Genomic DNA, 23,981 nt, shown 5'->3' with positions numbered 1-23,981 from the left:
ACAAGTATCATGGCTGACGCAGGCATCGGCGCATTGTGAAACGCGTAGCTCATATACAGTACTAAAAAAAAGATTTTTAGATTTTTAAAACCCTTCCGGGAAATATTATTTCTTTTGGAGTCATCGTCAGTTCCCCCAAAATAAGACCCCCGCCATTTTTACAATCTTACCCTAAGAAATTGTCTGGAAAAGAAGAAAAATAAATTAAAAATAAAACAAAAATTCTATTGAAATCAAAGTCTGCAGATATCTTTTATTCCAGAGTGAGATTGTCATGACGTCACTGTTATAATCTCGGGGTGTTTTTATTGGTTTCTTACAATTCCTCAGAGACAAACTATTTATTAAACATTTGCACAAAACCTGACAAAAAGTTGGCACCTATTTTAACAAATGGTGGCAAGACACACGAAGCGGCGGAGCACAGAGTCTTTACGACAAGCGGCATCCATCCGGGGGAGCCTAATTCTTCTCTCTTATTCCGTAAATCGTTAATCTGCTCCTCATACATCCTGGCGTGGTCATTGTACCCCTGGGACCTGTACATGTCCTGCTCCTGCGAAGACAAGAGAAAAGCAGCGTCATGACACCTGCAGGAGGGCCCCGAAAATATGGCAATAATGATGATATGAATGACATCAGAGAGAATATGTCGGCCCCCCATCACATTGGGGGGTCTCTGCAGAAATCCTAAGGAGAGGGTCCGGTATAGGCTGCCTCGCAGATGAAGTGTCGGCTCTACCTGCAGTTCTTAAAGGGAAACTCTGGATAAAAAATGTTTTCTTCGTGTTGTTGTACAATATGGAGTCACAATAGTTCGATCTGCCGGGGTCTGGATGTGATAAATGAGGGGAATATTATTGTAAACCCATAAATATTCGCAGGCGGCGTGGGATTGGCCCTCCAGAGGAGATCGTTCTGAGGGCCACCCTCATCTATACAGAACATGTGCGTCTATCAATCACTCAGAGTCTTTCTTATGATTGCACACACAGGATAGATCATTAACCCCTCACAGTCACAGACATTTTTCATTTTTTTGTTTTTCACTCCCCACCTTCCAAGAGCAATAACTTTTTTTTTTTCCGTCAATGGAGCGGTGTGAGGGCTTGTCTTTTGCAGGAGGGGTTGTAGTTTCCATTGTCACTATGTAAAGTACCATATAATGTGCTGGGAAATGGAAAAAACTGTCTTTGCAGAGTGGAATCGGAAAAAAAACTGTGATTCCTCCGTTTCTTTTTGGGTATTATTTTATGTCTTTCATCGTGCGGTCAAAACGACAAATTAATTTTATTCTGCTGGTCAATACGGTGATACCAAATTGATACCGTCTTTTTTATGTTTTACAACTTTCACAGGGAAAACACTAATTATTAAAAAAATAAATACATTTTGTCACTGGAATATTCTGAGAGACAGAACTTTTTTGCGTTGATTGAGCGGTGTGAGGGCTTATTTGTTGCGGGACGAGCTGTAGTATTGGTATCAGTTTTTGGTACGTACGACTTTTTGATCCCTTTTTATTAAATTCTTTTTTAGCACTACGGTGACCAAAAACAAGGGATTCCGGCATTTTAAATTGTAATATTGAGCCCGCTCCATACTTCAATCCCCACACCAGGACGTACAGGCATCTCCTGGTGCGTCAAGGGGTTAATTAGATCTAATAGGTTATTACTGAACCATCCCATCAATAATAGACCTTAGAGTCAAGTGAATGGCTCCAAACTCACCCCAAAGAGGGTCGTCTTCTGCTGAACTTTACTGTGACTCCTGGAGGGTCCTCGGCTACTCATCCAACCCTGGGACTAGTGGCTTTCAATAAACTGATCTGGTCTGTGGCATATTTATTATTACAGAGGCTCTGCCACCAGTTTATAAGTGCCCTGTCTCCTACCTAATCTGATCGGCGCTGTAATGTAGAGAACAACAGGTTTTTTTCTTTTTTGAAAACCGTTTATTTTTGAACAAGTTCTGAACATTTTTAGTTTTATGCAAATTTGTTCTAAATGCCCAACTGGGCCTTTTTTTACTTTTCACCAAGTGGGAGTTGTACAGAAAAGTGTATGACACTGGCCAATCCGCGTCATACACTTCTCTTGATTCATGCCCATCTCTATTCACAGCACAGCGTGATCTCGCGAGATGACGCTGTGATGGGACTTCCTCCCGCAGGTCCTTCACTGGAGCGATGGGAGCGTGACCAGACATCGCCTCCAGCCGCTGCAGATTCAGATAAATGTCCTGGCACAGCTGGAGGCGACGTCTGTTCAGTCTTCCATGGCTCCGGTGAAGGACCTGCGGGAGGAAGTCACGTCACAGCGTCATCTCGCGAGATCACGCTGTGCTGTGAATAAAGATGGGCATGAATGAAGAGAAGTGGATGCCATACATGCCTTTTTATTTTTCCGTGGATTAAGTGGTATAAGGGCCTATTTTTTGCGGGATAAGCTGTCGTTTTTAATCATACTATTTTGGGGTACATGCGAGGTTTTGAACACTTTTTATTCCATTTTGTGTGGGAGATGAGGTGACAAAAAAAACATAGCGATTCTGGTGTTTACATGTTTTTTTTTTACAGCGTACACCGTGCGGGTTAAATAGTGATACATTGTAACAGTTCAGACTTCTACGGACGCAGCGACACCAATTATGTTTATTTATTATTTTTTTTACAATGCTTTAAGGGGAAAATGGGGAAAAAATGTTCTTTAACTTTTAATATATATATTTTTTTTATTCCTAATTACAAATTATTTTTTTTTATTAGGCCCCCCAGGGGACTTCAACCAGTGATCATTGGATCACATGCACTATATACTGCAATACTAAGGTATTGCAGTATATCGTCTTTCTGACAGGCTTCTCTGGCAGGGCTTAATAGGAGCACAAAGATGGCAGACCTGGGGGCCTTCATTAGGCCCCCAGGCAGCCATAGCAACTATTGCTACCCTGCGATTGCATTGCGAGGGCGTGGTGAGCTGCTAGAGTGGGTCACCCACCTCTTTCTAACAATTTAAATGCCGCGGTCGCTATTGACTCCGGCATTTAACGGGTTAAACGAGCGGGATCACGCTCAAGCACGATACCGCTCGTTACTGTGAAGTGTCGGCTGTAACGTACACTCCGTGAGCCCGCTCCACACTTCCCCTACCCGGCAATGACGTAGCCATACGTCAAAATTCGGGAAGGGGTTAAAGCGCCTGTTAGATTAGGTGGGAGACAGGGCAGTTATAAACTGGTGACAGCCTCTTTAAGTGCGCCAAAAATTAACACAAATTATAGCGTAAATCTACAGCTGCTTGTATCAGGCCTGGATTTGAATTTCCGCCATTAGGATAGTCCAAGATGCACCAATTATATAAAGGGATGTGCGACCTCTTAATAAATTTGCCACATTTTATCCGAAATACTTCAATGTAAGACCGGCCTATGAAATGCCAGCCTTAATAATTGACCTGTTTTGTGTCACGCCGGTGGTTGACTTTAGACTCAGCTTAGAATAACTGCAGATGGCGGCGGTCCGGCTTTAACAATGTGAATTACACGACTTACTCTTGTCTTATCCAGCAGGACAGTCTGGAGTTGTTCTTGTAGAAGGCGCCGCTCGTTCTTCTCCTTTTCTAGAACTTCTCTTATGTGCTCCTCAAAGATCCTCCTTTGATGCTCCGTCTTTTTGTTCTCCGCACATCGTTGACTTTCTTCCGTTTTCCTCTCTAGCTCCTGTTTTTCTTTATTCCTTTTCTCTTCTGATGGATGAAAAAGGAAAATAATTAAATCGTGCCACGTCTACGTTGAGCAGCTGGGTGACTCTTTACTTTGCTAAACCTGCAAATCATTCACCAAAGCCGTCACTTTGGCCACTCACCTTCTATTTTCTTCTGCTGATCACTAAGAGCTTTGTCATTCATCATGATGGTAACACCAACCAGTTCCTTAGATTTCTTAAACTCCTGAAGAACGTCCTCAGCCTAAAAATTAGAGTTAGAAGAGAAAGCGAAACTGGTCAACTCCGGGACTGGTATGAGGCCTCTGGATACATCCCGATGGCAATGTCCGGTGGACCCAGCACCCACCTTTGTGCCCTTCCTTGGCTCATTCTTGTATTTCTCTTCTATGCGTTCCATTTCCTCTTTAAACATCTGGTACCCGGCCAATGTTGCATATGACCCTTGTTTCAAAGAGTTCTCGAGGTCTTGGGAAAGTGTTTGGATCAACGTCTCACAACGTGTACGAGACTCCATATCATTCCTCTTGAAAAATTCACTTTTCTGCTGCTCTATGATTTTCTATAAATATATGAATACCCGTTACTGATAGAAGTCCACAACGTCAAGATCTTCTACTCAAGAAAAACAGATTTTACCTCCCATACCGCTCCGTTACTATTAATAAGAGACAAAAATACTCAGACACAGACAGTATTTGGACATTCCCAGGAAGGTCGGTGTGAAATCTACCTGTTGTACTATCAGCTTCTACTAGAGTCTAGATTTTAGAGGGGTCGCTATGTCCTTCTTACCAATAAGACACCATAAACATCTTAAGGTTTTGATGTGATTCAGTGAATTGAATTGATAAGAACCACCTGGAATCATTCCCATTGGAATAGTCTTCCCAATATCCCCATTGTGAGTTCTGCAATGTCTGGACACGAGGAGAGGAGACTGTTGGGTGGGACTGACTTGGGGGATTCATTAGATTTGGGGAACCATTGTGTTTTTTCTCTCTTATTTACCATATGCCAATCACCATATTAATCACTCAGAACAGTCCCCTGATTGGTTCAGCAATGAAATCCCATCTGAAGTCCCCCCCCCCACCCCGCTGTGAACCACAAGCCACTTGACTTCCTTCTATCGACTTCTCATACGGTAATGTTTTGTAACTTCTTTTCTAAGATTTTATTCTTGTGTTTACATTTGTATTGACGACGTACCAGATATTGTGTGTGGAAGCGGCGGTCATTGTCCTTGAAAGATCTTTTTATGAATATCTGTAGCGCCTCCTTCTCGCACTCTTCGCTGAGCTCTATAATCTGGTCGAGTGTCTCGGTGGGGAGCGTAACCTTTTCTTTCATCCTGTTATCATAATGTTGTGTCGCCTCCTTCACAGCTGCAGTGTTTTCCGCCACAGATATATTGGTCACCACATCCTCCATGCAGGCGGCATTAGAAGAGCTTATAGCTTCCGTGTACATGGCGGCCAGGTGGGCCAGAGCTAGGAACAATGAAAGGCTAGAAGAACATCCAATATCTACACGTAGACACAATCTCAGACTGGTCTTATAATCTGAACACAGACGATGCTTTGCAAATACTCACTTTTCCCAGTAACTCTGTGCACGCTATCCAGATACTTGACTTCAGCTGCCTTATAGACGTAGTCACAGAAATTCCTTGTCTGGGCCATAAATTCAGGACTCAGTTGATCCTCAGACACTTCGTCCATGTTCTGGAGAACCTCTTTATCCCCAGTAGGAAGGTCAAACATGAAGCACTTGCGAGTCTTGAAATACATGCGGATGCAGTTTCTGTACTTGTTGTGCTGCTCGACCTTCTCCAAACTTTCCTGCGCATTTTCAGCTTTTCAAGACAAAAAACAGAGGCAGAATATGTCCACATCACTGATTCCCATCCACTGCTCTCCCCATATCATTAGAAGGACGGCACCAGTGACCTGTGCTGAGGGTGGCATCGCCCTCCTATAAGACGGGCACAGATCATACTGCCCATATTTAGATTGGGCAATGTAGACAGAGCTGCTTCTCCTTTTTATCAGGAATTCCAGACTTCAGACAAGAAGTGGACGTTGTTTGTGGTTTGATAATACTTTATATACATCCACATTGCTGAAGCTTGTACACCCCGTGGGCGATGGGGGGTTAAATTAAAGGTACAGTACAGGAGAGTGAGTTGGTTTACGGTTATTGGTATCTCCAGTTTATCTACACACTCACACTTCCATATTGCCAACCTCGGTATATCTATAATGAGATAGTGATTGTGTATAACTCCAGGCCAAGGGGCCTACATGAAGAAGAGGAAACCCCATGGAGGACGGAGCCAACCTGAACTGGGCATCTCCGTCTGCTGGGCTTTATTACAGACACATCAGCGGCCTCTTTCATACCTACGAAGAAGACCTTCCTTTTTTAATTCCCATGCAATACTGTTGTTACAATGGTTTCTTACCTTTCTGCAACATCAGAGCATTGTCCAGGTATTCATCCTCAGTGATCGGCTTCCCGTTGAACTCCAGTTTTAAGGTGACGTCTCTCACCGCCCATATGAAGATGGGAAAGTAGGTGGAATACTCGGCTTCATCGTCGTCATTGTCTTTAGATTTCACTTTAATGAGCTCAGCCATTTCACCCACATAGCTGCAGAGAGGAATTAAGGGTAAAAGAACCTAAAAAGTGTCGAATAGGCAAAAAGTTCTAGATCCACTTGTTTAGACATCGTGATGGTGTCAGACCCTGATCATATATACCATAGGGAGGCCAAATCTGCTACTACTGGGCTCTGCTTGATCCTTTCTTTTTCCGCATGGTGAGTGCTGGTCTCCAACACAATGTTGACCTTGGGCATGGAGTCCCCTCTTGTCTACATGTACCATGGCCTTTCACTGTATGTAATAAATGGAGGAAGCTACTCTTGAAACTTCTTTAAGATTGCTTTTGACTCAACCCTTCTAGATATATGATGACCTGGAAGACTAAAACTTCTGTAGACATTTACGTAAGTGAGCAGAAAGGCCATCGTACGAGGTATAGCGACCACATGACAAGTCAAGAAAATGCTTCAACATTTATGGGAAGTGAAAAAAGTCTATGTTTGCAGTTTAGAACTTTCTTCTCGATGGAACTTTCCTTTAAGGATACTGTAGTTTCTCAATTGCATCTTCATCAATGACGGCTTTGCTGTTGTAGACAAGAGCGCTGCTCAGGAGGACGGCCAGGCAGAAGATCCACATGTCGTTCTTCTTGTCTCCCTGTAACATCAGAACATTACCAGACTGGGGCTACGTCAACCATAACCAGTGACATCTAGAATGACTATGGTCATGATATTCCGCAGGCTTGCCTCGATGTCTATCACTTGTCCACAGACGTCAAGTACTGAACTATGAGGGGAACAGAAGACGTCCCCCAATCAGAAAAGAAAAGCTGCAGCCACCTAAGATCTAAAAGATGGGTCTGGGGGAGACATTGACTAAGAAATGAAGAAAGGCTTTAAGACTGCTGGTCCATTATAAATATCCCCCATAGTCAAACATTGTAATAAGATGGTAACATATGAACTTCCTGCTGTTGACTGACCTTCTCCACATCTCCAAGACCTTCTGTGTCCAGTAGAATCAGAGTGTGACCTGTCTTAGTGGGATGAGGAAGACATCGCATCCAGATGCCCTTGGTCTTAGCTTGTACAGTTGATCCCAAATCAAAGCCTGAATGAACAGCAGATGCAGTCAGATGTAGCAGAGCTGAGTTTGTCTCACTTCATTGTTAGATTATAATGTTATACATGACTGCATTGGCACTGCTACATCTGTATATTATACCTGTGTTGTGCTCTGTCTCTGATCCTACTCCCCCATCCTGACTCACCTTTCTGAGATCCAGCAAGCTTGTTCATAAGGTAGGACTTGCCTGTCCGATAGACGCCTACAATGGCCACCACCACCACTGGCTGGGTGATCCGGGACAAGATGTCGGCGGCTTTGGCATTAACCTGAAGTTTTCCATCTGCTGTGTTCTCGATCAGACACACTGGAAGGTCCATCTTCAAATCTCCAAATGTAATGGGAACGAAACACGACTGAAAGGATAGAAATGTGGGAACAACTGAAAGTATCCATAATGTGTATCATATGTCAGAATATTTCCTACTGCTAATATATCACACAGCGCTGTACACAGAAGCTTACACTCTAATGTCCCTGTCAAACACATAACATATCACTCCCATCATCCCTCTGTTCAGGTGCTCACAATCTACACCCCCTAACAGGGGCGTAACTAGGAAAGACTGGGCCCCATAGCAAACTTTTGACTGGGGCCCCCCCACTCTGGGTGTCACACAACTCCCCCTTGTAGATAACGCAATACAGCCCCCCTGTAGATAGCGCCATACAGCCCCCTGTAGAGAACGCCATACAGCCCCCTGTAGATAAAGCCATACAGCCCCCTCTGTAGATAACGCCATACAGACACCCTGTAGATAGCGCCATACAGCCCACCTGTAGATAACGCCATACAGACACCCTGTAGATAAAGCCATACAGACACCCTGTAGATAATGCCATACAGTCCCCCCTGTAGATAACGCCATACAGCCCCTCTTGTAGATAACGCCATACAGCCCCTCCTGTAGATAACGCCATACAGCCCCCCCTGTATATAACGACATACAGACCCCCCTGTAGATAACGCCATACAGCCCCCCTGTAGATAACGCCACACAGCCCCCCTGTATATAACGACATACAGCCCCCCTGTAGATAACGCCATACAGCCCCCTGTAGATAACGCCATACAGCCCCCCCTGTAGATAACGACATACAGCCCCCCTGTAGATAACACCATACAGCCCCCCTGTAGATAACGCCATACAGCCCCCTGTAGATAACGCCATACAGCCCCCCCTGTAGATAACGACATACAGCCCCCCTGTAGATAACACCATACAGCCCCCCTGTAGATAACACCATACAGCCCCCCCTGTAGATAACGCCATACAGCCCCCCCTGTAGATAACGCCATACAGACCCCCCTGTAGATAACACCATACAGCCCCCCTGTAGATAACACCATACAGACCCCCTGTAGATAACGCCATACAGCTCCCCCTGTAGATAACACCATACAGCCCCCCCCTGTAGATAACGCCATACAGACCCCCCTGTAGATAACACCATACAGCCCCCCCTGTAGATAACGCCATACAGACCCCCCTGTATATAACGCCATACAGCCCCCTGTAGATAACGCCATACAGACCCCCCTGTAGATAACACCATACAGCCCCCTGTAGATAACGCCATACAGCCCCCCTGTAGATAATGCCATACAGCCCCCCCTGTAGATAACGCCATACAGACACCCTGTAGATAATGCCATACAGCCCCCCCGTAGATAACGCCATACAGCCCCCCCCTGTAGATAACGCCATACAGACACCCTGTAGATAATGCCATACAGCCCCCCCTGTAGATAACGCCATACAGCCCCCCGTAGATAACGCCATACAGCCCCCCCTGTATATAACGCCATACAGCCCCCCTGTAGATAACGCCATACAGACCCCCCTGTAGATAACACCATACAGCCCCCCTGTAGATAACACCATACAGCCCCCTGTAGATAACGCCATACAGCCCCCCTGTAGATAGCGCCATACAGCCCCCCTGTAGAGAACGCCATACAGACCCCCTGTAGATAGCGCCATAGAGTCCCCATGTAGATAGCGCCATACAGTCCCCCCTGTAGATAACGCCATACAGCCCCCCCTGTATATAACGCCATACAGCCCCCCTGTAGATAACGCCATATAGACCCCCCTGTAGATAACACCATACAGCCCCCTGTAGATAACGCCATACAGCCCCCCTGTAGATAGCGCCATACAGCCCCCCCTGTAGATAACGCCATACAGACCCCCTGTAGATAGCGCCATAGAGTCCCCATGTAGATAGCGCCATACAGTCCCCCCTGTAGATAGCGCCATACAGTCCCCCCTGTAGATAACGCCATACAGCCCCCCCTGTAGATAACTCCATACAGCCCCCCCTGTAGATAACGCCATACAGACCCCCTGTAGATAGCGCCATAGAGTCCCCATGTAGATAGCGCCATACAGTCCCCCCTGTAGATAGCGCCATACAGTCCCCCCTGTAGATAACGCCATACAGCCCCCCCTGTAGATAACTCCATACAGCCCCCCCTGTAGATAACGCCATACAGCCACCCTGTAGATAATGCCATACAGACCCCCTGTAGAGAACTCCATACAGACCCCCCTGTAGAGAACGCCATACAGACCCCCTGTAGATAGCGCCATACAGTCCCCATGTAGATAGCGCCATACAGCCCCCCCTGTAGATAGCGGCATACAGTCCCCCCTGTAGATAACGCCATACAGCCCCCCCTGTAGATAACTCCATACAGCCCCCCCTGTAGATAACACCATACAGCCCCCCCTGTAGAGAACGCCATACAGCCCCCCCTGTAGATAACGCCATACAGTCCCCATGTAGATAGCGCCATACAGTCCCCCCTGTAGATAACGCCCTACAGCCCCCCCTGTAGATAACTCCATACAGCCCCCCCTGTAGATAACGCCATACAGCCCCCCTGTAGATAACGCCATACAGCCCCCCTGTAGATAACGCCATACAACCCCCCTGTAGAGAACTCCATACAGACCCCCCTGTAGATAAAGCCATACAGCTCCCCCTGTAGATAACGCCATACAGCCCCCCTGTAGATAACGCCATACAGCCCCCCTGTAGAGAACGCCATACAACCCCCCTGTAGATAACGCCATACAGCCCCCCCTGTATATAACGCCATACAGCCCCCCTGTAGAGAACTCCATACAGAACCCCCTGTAGATAACGCCATACAGCCCCCCCTGTAGATAACGCCATACAGACCCCCAGTAGATAACGCCATACAGCCCCCCTGTAGATAACGCCATACAGCCCCCCCTGTAGATAACGCCATACAGACCCCCCTGTAGATAACACCATACAGCCCCCCCCTGTAGATAACGCCATACAGACCCCCCTGTAGATAACGCCATACAGCCCCCCTGTAGATAACGCCATACAGCCCCCCCTGTAGATAACGCCATACAGACACCCCTGTAGATAACGCCATACAGACCCCCCTGTAGATAACGCCATACAGCCCCCCCTGTAGAGAACTCCATACAGCCCCCCCTGCAGAGAACTCCATACAGCCCCCCTGTAGATAACGCCATACAGACCCCCCTGTAGATAACGCCATACAGCCCCCCCTGTAGATAACGCCATACAGCCCCCCCTGTAGATAACACCATACAGCCCCCCCTGTAGATAACACCATACAGCCCCCCCTGTAGATAACACCATACAGCCCCCCCTGTAGATAACACCATACAGCCCCCCCTGTAGATAACACCATACAGCCCCCCCTGTAGATAACACCATACAGACCCCCCTGTAGATAACACCATACAGACCCCCCTGTAGATAACACCATACAGCCCCCTCTGTAGATAACGCCATACAGACCCCCCTGTAGATAACGCCATACAGCCCCCCCTGTAGTTAATGCCATACAGTCCCCCTGTAGATAACGCCATACAGACCCCCCTGTAGATAACACCATACAGTCCCCCCTGTAGATAATGCCATACAGACCCCCCTGTAGATAACGCCATACAGACCCCCCTGTAGATAATGCCATACAGCCCCCTCTGTAGATAATGCCATACAGTCCCCCCTGTAGATAATGCCATACAGTCCCCCCTGTAGATAACTCCATACAGACCCCCCTGTAGATAACGCCATACAGCCCCCCCTGTAGATAATGCCATACAGCCCCCTGTAAATAACACCATACAGCCCCCCCTTTAGATAACGCCATACAGACCCCCTGTAGATAACGCCATACAGACCCCCCTTTAGATAACGCCTTACAGACCCCCCTGTAGATAACGCCATACAGCCCCCCTGTAGATAACGCCATACAGTCCCCCCCCTGTAGATAATGCCATACAGCCCCCCCTGTAGATAACGCCATACAGCCCCCTTTGTAAATATCTACAGAGGGGTCTGTATGGCATTATCTACAAAGGGGTCTGTATGACGTTATCTACAGGGGGGTCTGTATGGCGCTATCTACAGGGGGGCTGTATGGCGTTATCTACAGGGGGGGCTGTATGGCGCTATCTACAGGGTGTCTGTATGGTGTTATCTACAGGGGGGCTGTATGGTGTTATCTACAGGGGGTCTGTATGGTGTTATCTACAGGGGGGTCTGTATGGTGTTATCTACAGGGGGGTCTGTAAGGCGTTATCTAAAGGGGGGTCTGTATGGCGTTATCTACAGGGGGCTGTATGGCGTTATCTACAGGGGGGGCTGTATGGCGTTATCTACAAGGGGGGGTTGTATGGCGTTATCTACAGGGGGGCTGTATGGTGTTATCTACAGGGGGTCTGTATGGCATTATCTACAGGGGGGCTGTATGGCGTTATCTACAAGGGGGGGTTGTATGGCGTTATCTACAGGGGGGTCTGTAAGGCGTTGGAGAGGGGATACATGTCCTGTGGAGAGGGGATACATGTCCTGTGGAGAGGGGGATACATGTCCTGTGGAGAGGGGATACATGTCCTGTGGAGGGGGGATACATATCCTGTGGAGAGGGGATACATGTCCTGTGGAGAGGGGATACATGTCCTGTGGAGAGGGGATACATGTCCTGTGGAGAGGGGATACATGTCCTGTGGAGATCCTGTGGAGAGGGGATACATGTCCTGTGGAGAGGGGATACATGTCCTGTGGAGAGGGGATACATGTCCTGTGGAGAGGGGGATACATGTCCTGTGGAGAGGGGATACATGTCCTGTGGAGAGGGGATACATGTCCTGTGGAGGGGGGATACATGTCCTGTGGAGAGGGGATACATGTCCTGTGGAGAGGGGGATACATGTCCTGTGGAGAGGGGATACATGTCCTGTGGAGAGGGGATACATGTCCTGTGGAGAGGGGGATACATGTCCTGTGGAGAGGGGGATACATGTCCTGTGGAGAGGGGATACATGTCCTGTGGAGAGGGGATACATGTCCTGTGGAGAGGGGATACATGTCCTGTGGAGAGGGGATACATGTCCTGTGGAGAGGGGATACATGTCCTGTGGAGAGGGGATACATGTCCTGTGGAGATCCTGTGGAGAGGGGATACATGTCCTGTGGAGAGGGGATACATGTCCTGTGGAGAGGGGATACATGTCCTGTGGAGGGGGGATACATATCCTGTGGAGAGGGGATACATGTCCTGTGGAGAGGGGATACATGTCCTGTGGAGAGGGGGATACATGTCCTGTGGAGAGGAGATACATGTCCTGTGGAGAGGGGATACATGTCCTGTGGAGATCCTGTGGAGAGGGGATACATGTCCTGTGGAGATCCTGTGGAGAGGGGATACATGTCCTGTGGAGATCCTGTGGAGAGGGGATACATGTCCTGTGGAGAGGGGATACATGTCCTGTGGAGAGGGGATACATGTCCTGTGGAGAGGGGGATACATGTCCTGTGGAGAGGGGATACATGTGCTGTGGAGATCCTGTGGAGAGGGGATACATGTCCTGTGGAGAGGGGATACATGTCCTGTGGAGAGGGGATACATGTCCTGTGGAGAGGGGATACATGTCCTGTGGAGAGGGGGATACATGTCCTGTGGAGAGGGGATACATGTCCTGTGGAGAGGGGATACATGTCCTGTGGAGATCCTGTGGAGAGGGGATACATGTCCTGTGGAGATCCTGTGGAGAGGGGATACATGTCCTGTGGAGAGGGGATACATGTCCTGTGGAGAGGGGATACATGTCCTGTGGTGAGGGGGATACATGTCCTGTGGAGAGGGGATACATGTGCTGTGGAGATCCTGTGGAGAGGGGATACATGTCCTGTGGACAGGGGATACATGTGCTGTGGAGATCCTGTGGAGAGGGGATACATGTCCTGTGGAGAGGGGGATACATGTCCTGTGGAGAGGGGATACATGTCCTGTGGAGAGGGGATACATGTCCTGTGGAGATCCTGTGGAGAGGGGATACATGTCCTGTGGAGAGGGGATACATGTCCTGTGGAGAGGGGATACATGTCCTGTGGAGAGGGGGATACATGTCCTGTGGAGAGGGGATACATGTGCTGTGGAGATCCTGTGGAGAGGGGATACATGTCCTGTGGAGAGGGGATACATGTCCTGTGGAGAGGGGATACATGTCCTGTGGAGAGGGGATACATGTCCTGTGGAGAGGGAATACATGTCCTGTGGAGAGGGGATACATGTCCTGTGGAGAGGGGATACATGTCCTGTGGAGAGGGGGATACATGTCCTGTGGAGATCCTGTGGAGAGGGGATACATGTCCTGTGGAGAGGGGATACATGTCCTGTGGAGAGGGGATACATGTCCTGTGGAGAGGGGGATACATGTCCTGTGGAGAGGGGATACATGTCCTGTGGAGAGGGGATACATGTCCTGTGGAGATCCTGTGGAGAGGGGATACATGTCCTGTGGAGATCCTGTGGAGAGGGGATACATGTCCTGTGGAGAGGGGATACATGTCCTGTGGAGAGGGGGATACATGTCCTGTGGAGAGGGGATACATGTGCTGTGGAGATCCTGTGGAGAGGGGATACATGTCCTGTGGAGATCCTGTGGAGAGGGGATACATGTCCTGTGGAGAGGGGATACATGTCCTGTGGAGAGGGGATACATGTCCTGTGGAGATCCTGTGGAGAGGGGATACATGTCCTGTGGAGATCCTGTGGAGAGGGGATACATGTCCTGTGGAGAGGGGATACATGTCCTGTGGAGAGGGGGATACATGTCCTGTGGAGAGGGGATACATGTGCTGTGGAGATCCTGTGGAGAGGGGATACATGTCCTGTGGAGATCCTGTGGAGAGGGGATACATGTCCTGTGGAGATCCTGTGGAGAGGGGATACATGTCCTGTGGAGATCCTGTGGAGAGGGGATACATGTCCTGTGGAGAGGGGATACATGTCCTGTGGAGAGGGGATACATGTTCTGTGGAGAGGGGATACATGTCCTGTGGAGAGGGGATACATGTCCTGTGGAGAGGAGATACATGTCCTGTGGAGATCCTGTGGAGAGGGGATACATGTCCTGTGGAGATCCTGTGGAGAGGGGATACATGTCCTGTGGAGAGGGGATACATGTCCTGTGGAGAGGGGATACATGTCCTGTGGAGAGGGGATACATGTCCTGTGGAGAGGGGGATACATGTCCTGTGGAGAGGGGATACATGTCCTGTGGAGAGGGGGATACATGTCCTGTGGAGAGGGGATACATGTGCTGTGGAGATCCTGTGGAGAGGGGATACATGTCCTGTGGAGAGGGGATACATGTCCTGTGGAGAGGGGATACATGTCCTGTGGAGAGGGGATACATGTCCTGTGGAGAGGGGATACATGTCCTGTGGAGAGGGGATACATGTCCTGTGGAGATCCTGTGGAGAGGGGATACATGTCCTGTGGAGAGGGGATACATGTCCTGTGGAGAGGGGATACATGTCCTGTGGAGAGGGGGATACATGTCCTGTGGAGAGGGGATACATGTCCTGTGGAGAGGGGATACATGTCCTGTGGAGATCCTGTGGAGAGGGGATACATGTCCTGTGGAGATCCTGTGGAGAGGGGATACATGTCCTGTGGAGATCCTGTGGAGAGGGGATACATGTCCTGTGGAGAGGGGATACATGTCCTGTGGAGAGGGGATACATGTCCTGTGGTGAGGGGGATACATGTCCTGTGGAGAGGGGATACATGTGCTGTGGAGATCCTGTGGAGAGGGGATACATGTCCTGTGGAGAGGGGATACATGTCCTGTGGAGAGGGGATACATGTGCTGTGGAGATCCTGTGGAGAGGGGATACATGTCCTGTGGAGAGGGGGATACATGTCCTGTGGAGAGGGGATACATGTCCTGTGGAGAGGGGATACATGTCCTGTGGAGATCCTGTGGAGAGGGGATACATGTCCTGTGGAGAGGGGATACATGTCCTGTGGAGAGGGGATACATGTCCTGTGGAGAGGGGGATACATGTCCTGTGGAGAGGGGATACATGTGCTGTGGAGATCCTGTGGAGAGGGGATACATGTCCTGTGGAGAGGGGATACATGTCCTGTGGAGAGGGGATACATGTCCTGTGGAGAGGGGATACATGTCCTGTGGAGATCCTGTGGCGATGGGATACATGTGCTGTGGAGATCCTGTGGAGAGGGGATACATGTCCTGTGGAGAGGGGATACATGTCCTGTGGAGAGGGGATACATGTCCTGTGGAGAGGGGATACATGTCCTGTGGAGAGGGGATACATGTCCTGTGGAGAGGGGATACATGTCCTGTGGAGAGGGGGATACATGTCCTGTGGAGAGGGGATACATGTCCTGTGGAGAGGGGGATACATGTCCTGTGGAGAGGGGATACATGTCCTGTGGAGAGGGGATACATGTCCTGTGGAGAGGGGATACATGTCCTGTGGAGAGGGAGGGGATACATGTCCTGTGGAGAGGGGATACATGTCCTGTGGAGAGAGAGGGGATACATGTCCTGTGGAGAGGGGATACATGTCCTGTGGAGATCCTGTGGAGAGGGGATACATGTCCTGTGGAGAGGGGGATACATGTCCTGTGGAGAGGGGATACATGTCCTGTGGAGAGGGGATACATGTCCTGTGGAGGGGGGATACATGTCCTGTGGAGAGGGTATACATGTCCTGTGGAGAGGGGGATACATGTCCTGTGGAGAGGGGATACATGTCCTGTGGAGAGGGGATACATGTCCTGTGGAGAGGGGGATACATGTCCTGTGGAGAGGGGGATACATGTCCTGTGGAGAGGGGATACATGTCCTGTGGAGAGGGGATACATGTGCTGTGGAGATCCTGTGGAGAGGGGATACATGTCCTGTGGAGAGGGGATACATGTCCTGTGGAGAGGGGATACATGTCCTGTGGAGAGGGGATACATGTCCTGTGGAGAGGGGATACATGTCCTGTGGAGATCCTGTGGAGATGGGATACATGTGCTGTGGAGATCCTGTGGAGAGGGGATACATGTCCTGTGGAGAGGGGATACATGTCCTGTGGAGAGGGGATACATGTCCTGTGGAGAGGGGATACATGTCCTGTGGAGAGGGGATACATGTCCTGTGGAGAGGGGATACATGTCCTGTGGAGAGGGGGATACATGTCCTGTGGAGAGGGGATACATGTCCTGTGGAGAGGGGGATACATGTCCTGTGGAGAGGGGATACATGTCCTGTGGAGAGGGGATACATGTCCTGTGGAGAGGGGATACATGTCCTGTGGAGAGGGAGGGGATACATGTCCTGTGGAGAGGGGATACATGTCCTGTGGAGAGAGAGGGGATACATGTCCTGTGGAGAGGGGATACATGTCCTGTGGAGATCCTGTGGAGAGGGGATACATGTCCTGTGGAGAGGGGGATACATGTCCTGTGGAGAGGGGATACATGTCCTGTGGAGAGGGGATACATGTCCTGTGGAGGGGGGATACATGTCCTGTGGAGAGGGTATACATGTCCTGTGGAGAGGGGGATACATGTCCTGTGGAGAGGGGATACATGTCCTGTGGAGAGGGGGATACATGTCCTGTGGAGAGGGGGATACATGTCCTGTGGAGAGGGGATACATGTCCTGTGGAGAGGGGATACATGTCCTGTGGAGATCCTGTGGAGAGGGGATACATGTCCTGTGGAGATCCTGTGGAGAGGGGATACATGTCCTGTGGAGAGGGGATACATGTCCTGTGGAGAGGGGATACATGTCCTGTGGTGAGGGGGATACATGTCCTGTGGAGAGGGGATACATGTGCTGTGGAGATCCTGTGGAGAGGGGATACATGTCCTGTGGAGAGGGGATACATGTCCTGTGGAGAGGGGATACATGTGCTGTGGAGATCCTGTGGAGAGGGGATACATGTCCTGTGGAGAGGGGGATACATGTCCTGTGGAGAGGGGATACATGTCCTGTGGAGAGGGGATACATGTCCTGTGGAGATCCTGTGGAGAGGGGATACATGTCCTGTGGAGAGGGGGATACATGTCCTGTGGAGAGGGGATACATGTCCTGTGGAGAGGGGATACATGTCCTGTGGAGAGGGGGATACATGTCCTGTGGAGAGGGGATACATGTCCTGTGGAGAGGGGATACATGTCCTGTGGAGAGGGGGATACATGTCCTGTGGAGAGGGGATACATGTGCTGTGGAGATCCTGTGGAGAGGGGATACATGTCCTGTGGAGAGGGGATACATGTCCTGTGGAGAGGGGATACATGTCCTGTGGAGATCCTGTGGAGAGGGGATACATGTGCTGTGGAGATCCTGTGGAGAGGGGATACATGTCCTGTGGAGAGGGGATACATGTCCTGTGGAGAGGGGATACATGTCCTGTGGAGATCCTGTGGAGAGGGGATACATGTGCTGTGGAGATCCTGTGGAGAGGGGATACATGTCCTGTGGAGAGGGGATACATGTCCTGTGGAGAGGGGATACATGTCCTGTGGAGAGGGGATACATGTCCTGTGGAGAGGGGATACATGTCCTGTGGAGAGGGGGATACATGTCCTGTGGAGAGGGGATACATGTCCTGTGGAGAGGGGATACATGTCCTGTGGAGAGGGGGATACATGTCCTGTGGAGAGGGGATACATGTCCTGTGGAGAGGGGATACATGTCCTGTGGAGAGGGGATACATGTCCTGTGGAGAGGGAGGGGATACATGTCCTGTGGAGAGGGGATACATGTCCTGTGGAGAGAGAGGGGATACATGTCCTGTGGAGAGGGGATACATGTCCTGTGGAGAGGGGATACATGTCCTGTGGAGAGGGGGATACATGTCCTGTGGAGAGGGGATACATGTCCTGTGGAGAGGGGATACATGTCCTGTGGAGGGGGGATACATGTCCTGTGGAGAGGGGATACATGTCCTGTGGAGAGGGGGATACATGTCCTGTGGAGAGGGGATACATGTCCTGTGGAGAGGGGATACATGTCCTGTGGAGAGGGGGATACATGTCCTGTGGAGAGGGGGATACATGTCCTGTGGAGAGGGGATACATGTCCTGTGGAGAGGGGATACATGTCCTGTGGAGAGGGGATACATGTCCTGTGGAGAGGGGATACATGTCTTTTGTTTAATGGCAGAGCGGGGAGATACCTCCCTGCTCTGCCGTAGTGTTCAGTGGCGTCCCGCTGTAGCAGCCATAGCGGCTGCTAACGGAGCCTGCGGCCATGGTGGGGGCCCGTGCCGGCGGGCGACACGGGCCCCCTCATGCCGCGGGCCCCGTAGCAGGCGCTACGGCTGCTACGGCGGTAGTTACGCCACTGCCCCCTAACATACGCACAATGTATCACTTCCATCACCTAACCCCAGAAGCTCACAATCTACTCCCCCTAACATACACACAATGTATCACTACCACTATCCCAGATTCATAGCCGTGCAGACCAGTGAACCCCAATGCTGACCAGTGAACCCCGGTGCTGCCAGTACAGGAAAATTTGTATAGAATGTGGAGAGAATTAGAACACCTATTTTAAAGACTTATTACAGCTTTAGCAGCTGACTGACATTGACCTGAAACCTGGAAAATCTCAGCAGCCGCTGATAAATGGAACCAACAACTCAGAAAGAATAAATTCTATGAAAACTGAAGCTGCACTAAAACTCATATAATACACACAATATCTACACATAAGAGAGTAGAGGCTGCAACTGTAGTGAGCGTTCCGAGAAATGAGAGACCCAACGGAGGCCACAAAAGACACAGGAAGTTCTGTGGTACTGGGCAGCACTGTCAGCAATTATAGTGAAAAGGCTCAGTACTACACCGAGTATACAGGACAGGAGATGTGGTACTGTGCAGTGTATATATATATATATATATATATATATATATATATATATACAGAATAATACAGATACTGAGAATTACACCCAGTATACAGGACAGGAGAAGTGGTACTGTGCAGTGTCCATATATACAGAATAATACAGATACTGAGAATTACACCCAGTATACAGGACAGGAGAAGTGGTACTGTGCAGTGTCCATATATACAGAATAATACAGATACTGAGAATTACACCCAGTATGCAGTACAGGAGAAGTGGTACTGTGCAGTGTATATATATACAGAATAATACAGATACCGAGAATTACACCCAGTATACAGGACAGGAGAAGTGGTACTGTGCAGTGTATATATATACAGAATAATACAGATACTGAGAATTACACCCAGTATACAGGACAGGAGGAGCGGGTGTGTGCTGTCTGTGTGTTGGAGGAAGCTCTTTCCGGGTGTCGGCTCTTTCCTCTCCAGGGAGAGAGTTTGCTGCTTGGGATGAGAGGAAGTTCTTCCCAGCCAAGTGCTTCTCAGCCTCCTGTTACCCGGTCTAGGCCGGCGGGTAGCGGGAGCGTTCAGCAACCGGCCGAAGTTGTGGGGGTGAGAAGATCTAGTCGGGGTCACAGCGATGTGGCCCCGATCCTGCCCCCGCCTGAAACCAGGACAGAAAGCCAGGAAAGCCGCAAGGTTCCTGGTGTTGCAGCCAGCAGGATCGCTCCTGGAGATGTGCAGCAGAGCATGCATGATGGTGTGGAGGCAGATTGGGGTGAACTACGTGCCACGGAGTCAACAACCACCTTTAGCTCCCGTGTTGCGGAGTGCCTCCGTGGGTATGAGGACGCCGGGAAGGCCATTCGGAAGCTCCAGGAGGAGCTGAAAGCAGCCCGGGTTCGGTCGCACGCCACTTCTGGAGCAAAGAGGTTGGTAGTAATGGCGACTATCAGGGATCTCAAATCTGAGGTGGATGCCCTGAAAGAAAAGCGGGGATTTATTTTGGAGAATAGTGGACCTTTCAAGGAGAAACTCCTTAATGATGATCGGTTCCGGGCAATGAAGGGTGTCTGTGACCCTGGAAAGCAGACGGATGATGAGGGTGAGGAGGAGGAAATGTGTCCGGGTGCGTCTGGTCAGTGGAGTACGTGCAGCGAGCTGCCTGCAGAGCAAGTGGCTTTACCCATGGACTCCAGCTCAGCTGGTGAGGGGGACACCTGTGACCAGGACATCAGCAGCAGCAATTCAGGTGGGAGGCTGATGGCGGAAATACGGCAGCTCCAGTCTCCGGTGAGCCTGCAGCATTTTTCTTTTGGCGCGGACTTGGGTCCAGAGGAGAAAGTTAATGCCAAGCGCGCAGCAAAGCGCAAAGCCCGGCGGCGACTAAAATGCAGAAAGGCTGGAAAAATCGTGGAGGAACAGGTCAGTTTTAAGTTTGTTCCCCACCCAGTGCTACCCCAGCTGGCCGCAGAGTCAGCTCGCTGCACAAGCCCCGTGATCCAGCATAGCCCGGGCCCTGAAGTGGGTCCGGTGCAGGAAAGCGGGGAGATTAATGATGGCGTAATAATGGAGGCTGATGTCCCTGCTTGTCGTTGTAGCGGTGGCGTTTTTGGTGGCGTTTTTAAGGCGTCAATAGCGCCAGATAATGTTGGTGGCCCAGCGTTGGGTGCAGAACAAAGCTCTGGTGCTCAGGTTTCCTCCTCAGTAATGGGGGGCGGCTCGACACCAGAGCTGGCAGCGAATATTCCAGTGTCCCTGGAACCCGTTGGTGCTACTGAGCGGCGGCAGCATGAAGGGGCTGCTGGGACTGACGGCACGGTTGAATGTCCCCCCAAGCTTGCGGCCATTGGGTCCGGTGGCGCAGTCACTAGTATTCCTTTGGTGGCTGCGTCACATGAATCCCCAGCCCGGGAGCCAGCTTTGCCAGGGGTGAGGGCGAGTCTGGGCATTGCTGGCTCTAAGAAGGAAGGATTGTCTCAAGTAAATAAATGTCACGCTAACGAGGTGGAGGGGAAACCTGATGACACCAAGGCGATAACATCCGGCCCAGAAACACTTTTTACTGCTGGTCCAGAGGGTGAGGGTATGAATGGTGCCGGTACAAGTGTCCTGTAATAATGGTGAGGGTATGAATGGTGCAGGTACGAGTGATATTGATAATGGTCCCTCTCCTGTGTCTGGGGCCGGGGTGAGTGGTGGGAATGTTACTGCCAGGGGTATGAGGTCTAGTGAGGCCGGTCCATCTGCCCCCCCAGGGGTGACTACTCGCAGTTATGCCAGTGTCACTGCTGGGGCCTCCTCCTCATCTTCAGGCTCTGGGGACGGTATTTTACAGCGGCGCCTCCTGGAGGCCCTTAAAAAGGGTGAGAGAACAATAATGGTAGAGGGCCGAGCGGTTGATCTGTCCTTCTGGATAGACAGGCATGGCCTGACTGCTTTCCGAGAAGAAAGGGAAGGGGAAACTGTGTGGACCCTTCCGACAGCCGGGCCTGGGGGGGCTCGTAGGAATGTTGTTCGTCTTCGCTGGAGAGGCAATGATACGTGCCCACCTAGGGCAAAAATAGTTGAGCTTCTCTTGAAGATGAATTTCAGGGCGATCGACATCTTTGCCCTGATACATCCCTATGGCACCCCAGTATTTGACATCAGCTTTGTTCGGCCGGAGGGCCTGGAGCTCTTTTGGTCAAATTATGAGCTGGTGAAGAATGAGCCCGGCTGGCGAGACTTCGCTGTACAAGCGTTGTCTCGTCAGAGCGAAATCAAGAAGGTGACCGTCCTAACTTGCAATGAGTGTCTTTCTTGTATGGACATTATGACCTGGCTCAGCAGGTACGGGGAGGTAACGGAGGTCCCCAAAAAAAACAGGGATGAATTTGGCATCTGGTCAGGGGCCTGGACCTTTATGGTTAAATTAAAGCGTTCAGGAAGTACTGTCACCCACATCCCTTCCTCAGCCTTTTTAGGAAGGGACCGAATCCTGGCCTTTTACCAGGGGCAGCCGAAGCTCTGCCACAGGTGTGGTGACCCCACGCACTTCAGTGCCCACTGCAGAGTGCAGAAGTGTGCGTTGTGCGGGGGGATAGGTCATCTTGCCGCATCCTGTGGGGATATTCGGTGTCACCTGTGTGGGGATCTAGGTCACCCATTGTCGCTGCCCTCGTTCCTTTGCCAACGCCATGGCGGGCCCAGCGGGAGAAAGCCGAGAGGTTGCTCCTGCCGTGGTTGGCACTGGTGGAGGTGAAGGGGCTGAGGGGCCAGGGAAGAAAGGCAAGTCACCCTCCAAGTTAAGGCGATTAGAGAACCGTCGAAGGAGTAGGGAGCTCGGGGAGCCCCAGGCAACTGGGGTAACCCTTGGCCCTGCTCCGGGGGCGAGTGTCATTGCTACTGAGGCCCTGGGGGAACAGGACTTGAATGAAGAGGTCAGGAGGTTGGAGAGGGAGGAGGAAGCCACTTCTTCATGTTCCTCGCTATATGAAAGTATGGATGAGGACAGTAGACGGTGGCTAGATGAAAAGCGCAAGCAGGGTGCTAAAAAGAAAAAAAAGGGAGATAAGAAATCTTCTCCTCCCCTGGTCCAGGTGCCTAAGGAAAGCCCAACCGACTCACCTCTTGTTGTTCTCTCAAACCGCTTTCAAACCCTCAAGGACATCTCCTCTTCAGATGAGGAGTGTGGGGGTGAGGATGTGGCGAAGGTGACGAGGGGGTCTGTGGGGGGCGTCCAGCTTCTTGCCTCAGGGCATGCGGAACCCTCAGGGAGAAGCGCTGTCCCGGAGCCTGGAGGTGAGGTTGATAGTGGTGCTGGTGAGGAGGTGGAGGAAGGGAGGGATATGGACACATCAGCATCCCTCAAAAGGGCCCTCGGCTCTTCATCAGACAGTGATAAAAACCAGGGGAAGGGCAAGGGGAAAGGGAAAAAGGTCATCTAATTCAATCACCCAGGATGGCGGCACCCACCCCGTTGACGCTGGCATCTATTAATGTCGCCAGCATTAAATCTGACAAGGCTAGATTTGCGGCCTTTGATTTTCTCGGCCGAATTGAGGCCGACATTTTATTTTTGCAAGAGACCAGGCTGACAGACTTGGCAGCCATACATAAAGCGAAAAAGGAGTGGAGGCGTGGACCATCTTATTGGTCTCTTGCGGCCGAGCCGGGTAGCGGGGTGGCGGTTCTTTTCACCGCATCGGTAGAATGCAGACGGGTTATTGAATTAGAAATGGGGAGGTGCCTGATCTTGGATGTCCTCATGAAGGGACAGGAGCTCAGGCTCATTAACATCTATGGTCCCCAAACCAGCTGGGACCGGAAAAGTCTCTTTATGAG

General features: G+C 50.5%; 2 protein-coding genes across 2 annotated transcripts in view; one reads left to right on the top strand and one right to left on the bottom strand.

Annotated features, from left to right (window-relative positions):
• Positions 1-233: 233 nt before the first annotated feature.
• LOC142656077 (guanylate-binding protein 3-like) overlaps positions 234-23,981 on the bottom strand; it is a 28,514-nt gene continuing 4,766 nt past the window's right edge. The window contains exons 2-11 of the mRNA XM_075830945.1: positions 7,610-7,820; positions 7,322-7,449; positions 6,884-6,993; positions 6,195-6,382; positions 5,325-5,585; positions 4,940-5,220; positions 4,077-4,289; positions 3,869-3,971; positions 3,556-3,749; positions 234-556 (exon numbers count right to left, since the gene is read on the bottom strand). Of these exons, the coding sequence (XP_075687060.1) occupies positions 338-556; positions 3,556-3,749; positions 3,869-3,971; positions 4,077-4,289; positions 4,940-5,220; positions 5,325-5,585; positions 6,195-6,382; positions 6,884-6,993; positions 7,322-7,449; positions 7,610-7,784 (1,872 nt within the window). The 5' untranslated portion in view covers positions 7,785-7,820 and the 3' untranslated portion in view covers positions 234-337. The remainder of the gene's footprint in view (positions 557-3,555; positions 3,750-3,868; positions 3,972-4,076; positions 4,290-4,939; positions 5,221-5,324; positions 5,586-6,194; positions 6,383-6,883; positions 6,994-7,321; positions 7,450-7,609; positions 7,821-23,981) is intronic.
• LOC142656703 (uncharacterized) overlaps positions 20,166-23,981 on the top strand; it is a 52,069-nt gene continuing 48,253 nt past the window's right edge. Inside the window, exon 1 of the mRNA XM_075831629.1 lies at positions 20,166-21,080. Coding sequence (XP_075687744.1) covers positions 20,166-21,080 — 915 coding nt within the window. The remainder of the gene's footprint in view (positions 21,081-23,981) is intronic.

Source organism: Rhinoderma darwinii, chromosome 6 (assembly GCF_050947455.1).
Source record: "Rhinoderma darwinii isolate aRhiDar2 chromosome 6, aRhiDar2.hap1, whole genome shotgun sequence".
NCBI classification, from domain to species: Eukaryota; Metazoa; Chordata; class Amphibia; order Anura; family Rhinodermatidae; genus Rhinoderma; species Rhinoderma darwinii.
This window is presented reverse-complemented; position numbering and strand designations above follow the sequence as displayed.